General features: G+C 40.0%; 1 protein-coding gene and 1 long non-coding RNA gene across 2 annotated transcripts; one reads left to right on the top strand and one right to left on the bottom strand.

Moving 5' to 3' along the window:
- Window positions 1-2,948: 2,948 nt before the first annotated feature.
- Window positions 2,949-8,512, bottom strand: LOC131771953 (protein asteroid homolog 1-like). Its single transcript, XM_066171226.1, has 4 exons — window positions 8,077-8,512; window positions 6,415-7,649; window positions 5,567-5,777; window positions 2,949-2,982 (listed from the first exon to the last, which is right to left on the bottom strand). The coding sequence occupies exons 1-4, from the start codon at window positions 8,487-8,489 to the stop codon at window positions 2,949-2,951; spliced, it is 1,893 nt and encodes a 630-aa protein (XP_066027323.1). The 5' UTR covers window positions 8,490-8,512.
- Window positions 8,513-8,811: 299 nt separating this feature from the next.
- Window positions 8,812-12,135, top strand: LOC131772081 (uncharacterized). The gene is made up of 4 exons (XR_010718406.1): window positions 8,812-8,982; window positions 9,893-9,974; window positions 10,182-10,231; window positions 10,891-12,135. It is a non-coding gene; the product is annotated as an uncharacterized lncRNA (long non-coding RNA).
- The last annotated feature ends 435 nt before the right edge of the window (window positions 12,136-12,570 follow it).

Genomic DNA, 12,570 nt, shown 5'->3' with positions numbered 1-12,570 from the left:
ATAATTCGTACGAGTTAAACGGGCAAAAAAGGAATATTCCTTCGAAATTGTTAGTGTCTTTGACCCTGTAATGCTAGTGCGCATCTTAAACAGGCTCCAGGATATTCCTATCTACGTTAAGTCCCTTTTGTCTGAGGTATTTCTATAATTCTGATAGAATTTATCTTGTTAGTTGACGATTAATTGAAAAAATTTATAGCAAGTTTACGAATTAAAATATTACAACCAAAACGAGGCAAGCTAACACTGACTTGACAATTTTTAATTTGATCGGAAGTCGGGGCAGCTAGGTACCGCTGTATCAATTCACTCCTTCCCGTCCCGTCCTTGTTAGCTCGAGGTTTACTTTCACTTTGAGGACAGACACCGTGGGCTGAAAGTACAGACTCTTGCTTTTCGTCCATCGACCGAGCGGGAGGCTGGAAACTGTTGGGCAGAGAAGGGTGAAGCTTATGGGTAGAACTTCTGCAGAATTGACATCTATGGAATATTTGAAGGAAGGCAGTGGCGTTTGGCAGTTTATTTCTCTCTTTCTTTGAGCACCTGTCGAATTGTAAGAAGCCGCAGATGCTGTTTCTTGAGCTCAGAGAGGTTGACGGTGCTGTCGACGTTCCCATTTTTGGTACTAGTACCCTTAGTTCCTTGATGCACGGAATTGTCACTTCTGGATTCCGGCTGCAATTTCTTCTGCAAGGAAACGGTTTATAATTTGTCTTTGACTGAGAAATGGATTTTGTGGAAGTAAGCTGAAATCATTCTTCAAGAACTTTAAGAACAAGTCAAGAAACAATACTGTTAACTTTCTTGATACCGTGTTTTTAAACATTAAAATGTAAACTTACACGCGGGAACAAGGAGAGTTTAAATTAAACTATAGGGGAAATTCATCATTCTACCTCTTTGCTCCGGGTCGGCAGTGATTCCTGTATAAAGCTTGCGATACCGAGAAAGGCTGCTTGGAGTTAGAATCAAGGATTCTACCGGGAAACCTGGATGAGAAAGGCAAACTATCAGTTTCAACCTGTTTTCTACGCCATCGCATTTCATCAGGGAACCGATAACACGAATGAAGCTTGTATACAATACCTGGCAAATAATAGCGTTCATAAAAAGAGATCCCTAGGTTGCGATTACAGGCATTTCCTCCGAAAACTTAACAAGATGCAGTATCTTGATGTCAGGTGTCACTTCAGTTATCTGGAAAGTAAGTACATAATTGGTACCCTTTTAATACAAAATGTAAATAAAACAGAAAAAAAACGTGATGAAGAAGAGGACACGTGTGTACGTTACACTAGAAAACGGTTGCCATGTGTTAAGGTATGGGTGCAGTGGCCATTTCGAATTCTTCATCAGTCAAAAAGTATTTAAAGAAATAAAGAGCGAAAAGTAGGGTTAAAGAAGGATCACAGGTAATCGAAAAAACGACCAAGAGCATGAGGGCCATCAAATATAATATGTTCGCCTGGACCTTAATCAGTTGGACCAGGGGTAAACTCGTCGTAATTCGAGCGAACATGATAAGGTGCGAGCTTGCAGGTCACGCGGGCGAAACCTCCTTAACCTTTTACGCCCACACTTTTTTCATGTTACCACCCCCTTCCCCTCCCCCCCCCCCCCCCCCACTCATGCATTTAACATCATTAACAACACTCCTACGGGCCTTCTTTATCTGATTGGAAAGTGTACCTCTCGCCAATTCCCTCTTGAGGTGATGGCACCAGGTTGTCCATTGAAAATCTTGCGGATTGCAAAGGTGTCATCAACGGGCTCCTCCAAAACACGTTTAGATGGATGGCATCTCTCAAAAAACAACACTGCCGACTGAGAAAAGCCTGTGCGCCCGCTCGCACATCAAAGGCTTCCCCATCGCAATTTTCGAAATATTCTTTCCAAAGAACCGTCCTCTAGTTTAACACAACTGCAGAGTTATTAAGCGCGAAGGATGGTTGGGCTCCAATTTTGGTGTAAGCGTTTATGGCCAGAAAACGAAGTGACGCTGCAACAACTAACTTTAACCTACCCGTCGGCCCATGACTTGATGTTGGTTGTGGTTTTGAGTCAAGCGCGTCCAACAACAATCGCATAACTTATTATCCGGACTAAGGCTTCGTATCTCACCTCAACGTGGTACGTTTTCAACCATCGGTGGGTGAGAGTACTTCTAAGACCTCGACCTGATGACCCACTCTGTCCCATTCTTGAACAATCGTTCTTCTCCCGCCCTCCGTCAATGGGAAGCACTGGTCAAAAATTCCATAGAGTATGCTCTCAGAGACTGGGAACAGCGATTTGCCGACGTTCTTTCTTCCATATTTTTACTTGAAATCTAAGCCTGACGTTTCCCTGACAGCCAGACCTGCTCATGCAAACTGGTGGAAAACCTTCCATCGCGGAACCTGCCGCAAAACACACTCTTCCATTTCTTGGTTGTTTTGAATTTTAAGAGAGCTTGAAGATATACATTGCGTTCAAAATCATCCCACCAAATGCTTTTCTGTGATCGTGTATTCTTGGAGGGAAATCTCGGCAGCTCGTTTTAATTCATTATTACTTACCTGTCCTGAGGAACAACGTCGTATTGCAAATTCAATCGCCTCTTTTTCTGTGATGTCAGGTTGCTCTTTTTGAAGAAGTCATTTCGCAATGGCTCGGAACTTTTCTTCGTTTTTTACTTATAGAAGGTGCCCTGCCGCCGCAAATTCTCATGGAGAATGGCTCTAGTTAGCTCCAAGTTTACGTAATCATTTCCCACCAGGGAGGCAAATAGAGGAAGCAATTCTGAGTGAATTCCAAAATACTCTGCCAATTGTTTTGCGATAGAAAAATGCGGGCTGTTGCAGGGACAGCTCTGCCACTTGGAAAGAGGAGAGTGGAATAAAAACCACCTTCAACATCGAAGATAAAGAAGTCGCTGTCGTTGCTTAGAACAGGGCATTTCAAAAGCATTAGCTTAAAGACGCGATTTCAGAATCCGCTTCACTAGAAAAGAAAGAAGGAGACCTGAATGTGACTTTTAAATATTGATTATGTTACACTGTTATATAATTCATTTAAAAACACGTGGTCATTAAATAAGCTAATTATCGTAAGCTGTTCGTCGAGGAGTAGTAGCGTCGCCTCCTTTTCACATTCACCCAACCCGCACACGCAACGCACACACGAATGACCGTTTTTATCAGTAAAAATAATTGCCTTCTTCGAATTAGAATATAGGCAGCTTGCCGCCCATCTTTTTTCTCCGACCCGTATGAGCGCCATTGAATTTTTAAATACAGACAAAAGCGAATATGAAACGAAGATTGTTTTTATAATTTCCAAATAGCCTTGAAAAAAAGTTCCAGCTCGAATCAGTTTTCGCGTAAGGAATACTCTTCAAAACGTCGTCGGGGGGTGATCCCTTCGGCCAAAATCGGAGGCAAAATGAAATCTCTCGACTATCTCCCTTTCGTAGTTATAACTTCCCGGGCTTCACGCTGTCTTTTTTTTTTACAAGTGGTTTCATAGGATGAACCATAGCAGGTAAACTGAATATAACCAACATTAACGGATGCTTTGGACGAGATCCATTCCATGCCGTGTCTTCTAAATTAAAAGTGTTCAAAGTAGAATAACTCTGATTATATGTTATCTATTTCATGTTTTTTCTCAACCTACCAGTCAGAGACAGCGCCTTTTACGCCAAGATCCCTGAGTGCTCGCGCTTAAACAACAAAATTCAACAAAAGAGGGTACAACGAAGGACCATCCTTATTTGCTGCTGGTGGGTTCTTTGCTAGCGTATCAGCTGTCTGGATTCTCTCTTTTGACCTCTTTTTGTAGGTGTCCAATTTCTAATCGCTGATATTTGCGCCATCGATGGACTTACGAATGATTCTACAACCCACAGAATGTTAGAGATTCAAGAAGAAAGACATTATTATTTTATAGAATTCGTTATATTGCCCACCCACATCGTTCGATCGAGGCCATTGTCCTGAGTAGAGACGAGTTGCATAAAAAGCCGATCCCATGTCTATGACGAGCTTTTTGCTCTCGTATGTTCGAATCGTTGTCCAAATCTTCTTCCGATTGGTTTTGGAGGAAACTAAAGAAGAGTCCACTAACGCCCATTACCTTGATGAAAAAAACTTAAGGCGCGTCGTTAACAAAAAGTGGCATCCCTTCGAAGGGCCTGAAACGAGGTTGAGCGTGGCGTCTGAACGTTTTGACAGGTATATCAACAATAATAACGTCATAACTTGAGTTTGTATTCATTTTGTTTTGCTTGGGAGACGTAATTCAGGAGACTCGAGTTTCGCAATTTGTTAGGAAATCGTGCGAAGAGGCAGTAATTTTTAGATAAAAGTCCAGATGATGGAATATTCGCGAATATTAGGCCATTTTCGAATTACCTTTGGCCTCATTTTCAAAGCGAGTCCTGGTGCTCATTCTACCATATGATTATAAGTTTTCATTCACGTGCAAATAAATTCATATTCATACGAATGGTTGAGCATCAGGCCTCGTCTTAAAAAAGAGGCTAAAGGTGATTCGGAAATGAATTTTTATACTGTAAACGTGAGATAAGAAAGGAACTGTAGAATCCTGAGCTACGTAGGCACTCTAATTCATCAAGGAACTTCAGCGGTGTTCGTGCTGGTGAGAAAATCATTTAATGATTGGCTAACATATAACAGCATAAACTGAAAAGAAAATTCCTAGTCCCTCACTAACTCGAGATATTTAACAACGCTAATGTGGGTATCCATTCAACATATAATGTATTTAAAAGTAAACTGACGCAGGCACTGCAGCGAGTAAAAGTGGAATTATAACTCCTTACTTTTAATTTATCCGACCTAAGCTTCAGGGAATGAAATTATTATGCTAAAAATTCTCCAAATAATGTTTATGTAAATTAAATGTTATGATTGAAAAAGAATAAAAAGAAAACAAACTTTTTAAAAAGGTAATGGTATGTCAAACATTTAAAACTAACGTTCACAAAAGTCAGAAAATCGTTATCTAATCTTAGTCGGTGCGCGTTAGCATTTGGCACTTTCCGCTGACCCTTCGTTTCTTCTTCTTTACTAGAGGAAAAGAGAATAGGTCGAAGATGTAAATTCTTTCCTTTCGTTTTTTTGAGCGAGAGGCAGAACGGGAACATTGAAGAATATTCCCCTGTGATTTTTGGAGGGCATCTGACTGTAATTTTAGTTTGGTTTCCCTTTGTCAATCACCATCGGATCGTAAGACGGCAGTGGCGCTGTGCTAAGTTCCAAGAAGCTGTCGGCGCTGCCCTCTTGGGTGGTGATACCTCTCTTGTTGGCCGGAAGGTCACGTCTTAGGGATTTTTCTCTTTGCCGTTTTTTCTTCTGTGGTTCATAAACGTAAGCTTTGCATCCTGACGGCAACATCGCCTGCAAACAGAACCATTTGTACACTCGCAATGAGCTGGTAATTATTTTATATGTTGCGGTTTTTTCAATTAATGATGCGTTTGTAAACTGAATTTATGCACCTTTGAAGGAGAGAGGGTTACTCCCTACCGATGAGACTAACATGAAGTTTATTCTCAACTTACCGGTCAGAGACAGCGAATTTTACGCCAAGATCCCTGAGCGCTCGCGTGAATACGATATTCAACAAAACAGGGTACACGAAGACATCCTTATTTGCTGCTGCTGGGTTCTTTGCTAGCATATCAGCTGTCTGGATTCTCTCTTCCGACCTCTTTTTGTAGGTGTCCAATTTATTATCACTGATATTTGCGCCATCGAGGACTACGAATGATTCTACACCCACAGAACGTAGAGATTGAAAGAAAGACACTATTATGTTATAGAATTCGTTATATTACCCCCCACATCGTCGATCGAGGCCATTGTCTGCGTAGAGAGAGTTGCATAAAGCTGATCCATCTATGACGAGCTGTTTCTCTCGTAGTTCGATCGTTGTCCAAATCTCTTCGATTGGTTTGAGGAAACTAAAGAGTCCACGAACGCCCATTACCTTACACTTAAATCATTTGCTCAGTGTTATCGATCATCCTCATTAGTGCTCATTCCGCTGTATGACTTTCGCGTTTAGGAGGGACTTGGTTGTACTGGGAACAAAACTGAATATGGCAATTAAGACCAGGAATATGTAGGGTTTGGCTTCCGTGCAGCGTCTTAGTCAGTGTTCTAAGTCTAAATTTTGCTGATGTAAAATTTACATGAAATGGAATCCAAGGATCAGGAGATCTAAAGAGGACCTTGACTTTCAGTAGCGCCTCTCGAGGACAACATTCTTTTAAAAAAAGGGGCCAATTTGGCTTCGTGGGTTTTCAACATAAAGATAGAAAACGAAAGAATCGAAATCGAGGGTTAGCTGTTTTGTTAGCTGACAAATACTAACCTCTATTAAGTTTTGGTTGATTTTCAGACTTACCTTGTTGCAAACTTTCAAGCAGTTTTTGTGCCATTTTTCCATTGAACGTCTTATGAATACATGGTACAGGTACAGGCTCAAACAAATTAAAGTTTAGATGAATTGCATCTCTTAGAACACACTGCCACTGAGCAAAGCTTTGCGCCGCTCGTATGTCAAACGGCCATGAGGAGCGGTGGGGGCTTACAGTGGTTTCTTTACTATTGTATAACTCGCCATTCTCCAAGTTGACATAGCAACACAGCAAAGCAATCAGACGGTTTGTCTCCAAGGGTGGATGCGCGTTTTTTATGAGGTAACGAAGTGATGAGGCAATCAAAATAAACCTTTTACCTAAGGACCTGACAGCTGTGGTGTCCGAATCGAGTGCAAACAACAAAAATTTTACACGCTCTCCGAGATAGAGGTACGGGATTAGGCTCAAAGAAGGGACCACGCCTTCTTGGTAGGGTTTTACAATTGATTGTTGGACAATTAAGCCCTCTCTGTCCCATTCTTGGATCACCTTTATATTTCCTTCTGCTTTTGTTTCAGCATCGTTCAAAATTCCATACACGTATCTCCTTAGCCGCTTAGAGCAACAGTTCGCCGATATTTCTCTACAATTTTCAACGGGAATTTCCAGGAACAGTTTCCCCGATGTCAAACTGCTGATGCATTTGGAGGAAAACTTTCCATTTCGGAACCTGCGCAAGACCCACTGATTGATCTCGCGATTACTCTGCGTTCTAAGGGAGCTAGAGACTATGTCGTCTTGGAAATAGCGCGATAGATTCGACTCTGAAAGTGTGTATTCCTGGAGAGAAAGTTCAACAGCTTGTCTAAGTTGTTCTCTGTTTTCAGCTGACTTCATCATTTTCAAGGCACATTTCAAAGCCTCTTCCTCGTTTGAGTCGCGAAGTTTGGATAGCATGTTCGCAATGCTTTCAAATCTAATATGGTTGAAAGTCTGAAAACCATTCAACGCACGATTAAACGTAGATGATAAATCACGACTCACGTAGTCATTTCCTGCCAACGAAGCCCATAAGGGAATTAATTCTGCACGAATTCGGTGGTGCGACGCCAGTTTTTGCCGATAGAAAACACTCGCTGTCAAAGAACTGGAATTCCATTCCAAGAATTCAAAAGGAATGTACCCAGCTTTGATGTCAAAGATAAAGAAGTCACTGTCATTGCTAAGAACTGGACAACTCCACCCATAAGCCAACGAGGCAATTTCTGTGTCGGCTTCGCTGTTGTGAAAAAAAAGGAAGTGAGGTTAGATGTATATCTTTTAGGGCGAGCCAAGAGCTGGAGAAGTAATATCTACCAAGCCTCTTCTAGCGTCCCTTCCACATGTGCGTGATTTTTCATTTGAAAAGAAATCTCATCCAAAAATAAGAAAAAGGCCTACATAGGAGGCTTTAGTCTCCTAACGTAACAGTATATTTAACTTGTTATGTGACTTGAAAAATTGTGCAGCCCAATTAAGTTTCTACAAAATTGTTACTGTAGTTTCCTTCATAACAATGACCGTGTTTTGTCCAGTCGAAGGTTATATTTTGCTGTTGTTTCGATATGATCAAAAGCCTCTATGGTGGAGTCATTAAGAGACGCTATACGGGCTACTTCTCTTCATATCATTTTGAATGCACATTATTACAAATAAACCACTCCTACCAGTCACTGAAAACGAATTTTACGCCGCGATTCCTGAGTGCGTCCACGAACACGTGCATCGCCAAAAGCGGAAGTAAAAAATCATCAGCGGACATCGACAGAGCATTTGATTTTCTAACCCTCTCGTTGGTTCGTGCTATACGTGTCTCTAATTTCTTGTCGCTGGGATCATGTGCTCCATCGAATACAACATAGGCCTCCACGCCGTTCGAAACCAGAGCATCGAAAAACGAAACTACAGCATCATAATATTCTTGGTACTGACCACCACATCGGCAGTTTAAGCCATTGCTATAGTAAAGATAATGGCACAGACAAGATCCATCGATGATAAGTTTTGTATTTTTAAGATCGATCTGTGTCCAAAGCGTTCCGATTGAGTTGATATAACTTGTAAGTCCTCGAACCCCCATTGCTAGATGCAAAGCCCCTCTTCCTCTATCAAATCATGATGTTCCAGGCGCATGAAATGCGAGTGATTTCTTGGGAGGGTGGGAGCCCAACTGTTGTAGCCCTTGTGTAAATCAATAGAGCTGAATAGTCCTTGGACATTTTTATATGGATTTGAGAAAAAACCACAAAGATAATCTGTCTAAAATAGGTAATTTAAAAGTTTTCTTCTTTCATCTGTCTTCTTGGTATTATCCACATTTTGCCCCTCCCTGGAAAGAAAGTAAAATCACCTTGAGCCAGTGACATAGAATCAGCGGCTAAATAGACCGCGACTTTCTCTAAACCAGCTCTTTTGCACGAAATTTCTTCCTCGTCCACGCCAAGAAGATGACGGCCGAAACAGAAGGTTAAAGTGAACCGGTTGTTTTAGCCACAGTAGGATATGATCATGCCATTAAGTTCTGGCAAGCACATAGTGGAATATGCCTCCGCACTGTACAGCATCCAGACTCCGTATCCTTTGCATTTGTAAAATCTAGTTCATTGCAAACGACACAAAACGTTACACTTGCACGGTGTTTATCGAAGGAGAAAAAACCTGACGACCTGAAAAACTTGAGTGTACGAACGACCTAGAGCAGATAGGTTGAGAGGCCCGCAATGTATCTTGAAATTGTCTTCACTGCAACACCAACGCAATTCCATGGGACACAACCTCAAGCTCTAATTAGAGAACAGAAGGTGTAACCAATCAACTCCCAAGAAGGGATCGTTAGTATTCTACTTCAGCTGCTACACATTTCCTTGTAAACTAGCAACGAGAATCTGGCGTGAAATCAAGATAGCAACTTTCACATGTACCTGATAACATTGATCCCCATAACACTTTTTGCTGGATAATGAATGGATGGTAAAGAGATTATAAGTTACTTGTTACATACAATCACTTTTGGGAGTTAAAGGTTAACTCATGTGGTAGTAAAGGTAACAAGATAATGTTTGTATCCTAAGCAAGTCTCATGTTTTTCGGGCTGCAAAAAAAGCCATGAATTCCCTCTTAATCTAGGATTATTCCGAGTATAAACCGTGCAATTAGTTGTAACAAAATTTGTTTTAAATTTGGTTACAATATACATTCTCGTTGACTAAATACAACCCACCTAGGAGCAAATTTCAAGATTCTATCTTTACTACCTCTAGTTTTATCCCTTCTCCCACAGAGAAATGTGATATTTTTGTTTTCTTTTCTTTTTGTTCTTGTACTGTGAGCACTGATATTTTGAGGGCATTGAGAGGAATTTTGGTTTATTTTCAAATTATTTCATTTCCTATTACTTCTTACAAAGTGGCTGTGTGAGGGTTTTATGGTGATTAATTTTTGTCACAGGTTGTAACTGTATACCCTTAATTGTTATAAATGTAGATGTTGTGATCTTAAACTCTATTGTATTAGCAAGTCAATGCAAGGCAGATCACACCAGACAGACAGTTGTTAGCTGCTGCAGGTAACTTGATCTTGACTTCTGAGTTGAGAAAGGAATTTGTCTAGAGTGATCAACCATTACTTTGAAGGCTGAGCTGACTGTGTATCATTAAATTATTTCATTCTCCTAGTTCTATTCAAAAGAAAGAGTATAGTAACCGAGTATTAGTAACCGCAGAACTGATTTAAATTTACACCAACATCTCTTTTTATTTTTTATTTCCCTCAGGATATCAACACATATGCTTGTATGATATCAATTGAAGCAATCCTAATGCTGTAAGTCATTTAGCACAAGTTTGCTATTATTTTAGATTTAAAAGCCATTAAAATTGCAGGAAAATTGGGTACAATTTTTGGGGCCATTAGAGATTTTTAACCCCTAAAACCTTACAAAAAATGGTTTCAAACCCACCTCCCTCCCAATAACATGGTGGGCATCATTATTTTACACCAGCAAAAATTTGGGTTCTGTACTCCTTTCTTGATGGGTCTGTACCTGATTTTCTCCGCCATGTTAGTGGTATTTTATTAATTAAACAGTTATGATTGATTTGTACTCAACATTCAGTCAGCTGTTGTCTCTAGAAATCTCATCATTCAATACTAATTAAGGAATGCTAGCAGATAATAATTGAAATTGAGTCTGTGTTTGTGTCTTGCTCCAAACTTGGTATTAAAGTGTGAAGGACTCATTGCTTCTTCTGAATTTTTCACCTTTTGTAATATTTTGAGGGTTAGACTCTACATCAAGTTGCCTTTTCAAGGGACATTCCTAATGATTATTTCCTACCTCAAGTTAGCTGGTTTACAATTTTTTTCCAATCATTAAGATTTTTTAAATCCTAACCCTGGGAATTTTAAGTGCCCTTCTTTAGGATGGGAAAGAAGTTTGACTTGAGTTTCCCAATTCATTTTTATACTTAATTCTGTTTAAGGTTATGAGTTATGATGGTGTATCCAAGAATGTGACTGCTGTGGGATTTCATGAGGATGATAAATAGATGTTCACTGGTGGGGAGGACTGTTCAGCCAGAATATGGGAGTTGAGGTATGTCTGAACATGAGTGCAGTTATGTTATATAGACTATGCATAATACAGCTGGATATTGGCCAAATGAATGAAGTTCATCTTTTGCAACTGTGTTAAGATTATTAAGAATTACATAAAAACTACTGCAAGTTAAGGTATAACCTTTCATTTGTTTGTTTGTTTTTTTATCCCAAGTCTCATAATTTACAATGTCAAAGAGTACAGCTTCGATTTAAAATATTTGAATGTTAAACATAAGAGCTCAAGAACTTTGAATATATTGTCTTTCTAATTTGAAGAATGTCAGTTTCCATGTCCAAACTTCGAGTAGAGCTCTGCTTTGAAGGATTTCAAAATAAAGGTGCTTCACACAATTTGTGATATTCTGTAAGCTTAAATTTTTTTTACATAGAAGGAAAACAGGAAAAAAGTGTAAGACAACTACTAAGTTCAAAAACTAAATTAATTTGGTGTAAAATATCGTAACACCCAGAAAGTGACACCAAAATCATCTCAGAAAAGTCACGTCACCAGTTTTACCACATCTTGTCACATGAGCATGCAAATGAATTGTGTTGTTACTGTCAATCACGTTACCATTTGCAGTAATCTAAAATTAAAAACTCAAGAAGGCAGGGTGGGTTCGATTTACTACCCATATCGTGTTGCATGACAAAAGGTGCCGTAACAGACTCCTGTAGTACTATGTTGAAATAAACTTCATGGTGTTTGGCTTATCGATATTCCACGTGGTTATTGGTGGCTCGCATAGCCACGAAATTAGTTACTGGTTTGGCCAAGCAGCTAGCGGTTATGGAAAACATTATAGCTGAGGTCACAATAGGACTTGCATGAAATAAATCGCGTTCGATCGATAACTCTTCCAAGATCATACTCTAGTGTGTTGTCTGACGAGCCACATTCTCTTATCTCATGGCCATTGGTAAAAGGACCAACGAAAATCCACAGAAATGTTTCCAATTACAAAAAAGCCGATTTTGCTGGTCTACGTCATGCTCTGAATCCGGTCAACCTCTCTCTACAGTTAGTAAATGATAATATCGATGATGTCTGGCAACATTGAAAGGACACCTTTCTAGCCGCGGTCTCTGACTTCGTCCCTACTTAAAGAGTTAGGGGTCATAACCCACCTCCTTGGATAAACAGCTCTATTCTACATAAAATTAAACGAAAAGAAAGAGTTCGGAGGAAACTCGAAACATCTCCAACCACGTACCTCAGAGAGAAATGTAAAGCTCTGCAATCAGAGGTTAAACAACTCCTACGCGATAGCCACGAGAGATTTTTAGACGACCTCGAGAAAGAAGTAAAGGATAAACCAAAACGGCTCTGGACAGTCTTAAGACATAAAGATGAATCTCGATCGGTTCCAACACAGATGTCAATGACTGATGTAGGTACTTCATCCAGTCCTTCGGGGGTTACTAACTTATTTAATCGTTACTTTGCATCAGTATTCAACGAAAGTTCAACCCCCCAATATCGCACCTGTACCAGTGACCCACCAATCTTAACAGATCTGAGTTTAACGGTGGAGGAAGTAAAATATTGTCTATGTTCCTTA

Source organism: Pocillopora verrucosa, chromosome 8, assembly GCF_036669915.1.
Source record: "Pocillopora verrucosa isolate sample1 chromosome 8, ASM3666991v2, whole genome shotgun sequence".
Classification (NCBI taxonomy): Eukaryota; Metazoa; Cnidaria; class Anthozoa; order Scleractinia; family Pocilloporidae; genus Pocillopora; species Pocillopora verrucosa.
Note: the sequence above shows the minus strand (reverse complement) of the source record. Positions and strands in the feature narration are given on the sequence as shown.

Excerpts from the sequence above, each read along its gene's own strand:
- LOC131771953 (XM_066171226.1), bottom strand. The coding sequence starts at position 8,489 with ATGGGGGTTCGAGGACTTACAAGTTATATCAACTCAATCGGAACGCTT. Across the intron at positions 7,650-8,076 it reads AAATTCGTTTTCAGTGACTG|CGAAGCCGACACAGAAATTG; the intron begins GTAGGAGTGGTT and ends TTTTCACAACAG. Across the intron at positions 2,983-5,566 it reads AAATTCGCTGTCTCTGACCG|TGAAGCGGATTCTGAAATCG; the intron begins GTAAGTTGAGAA and ends TTTCTTTTCTAG.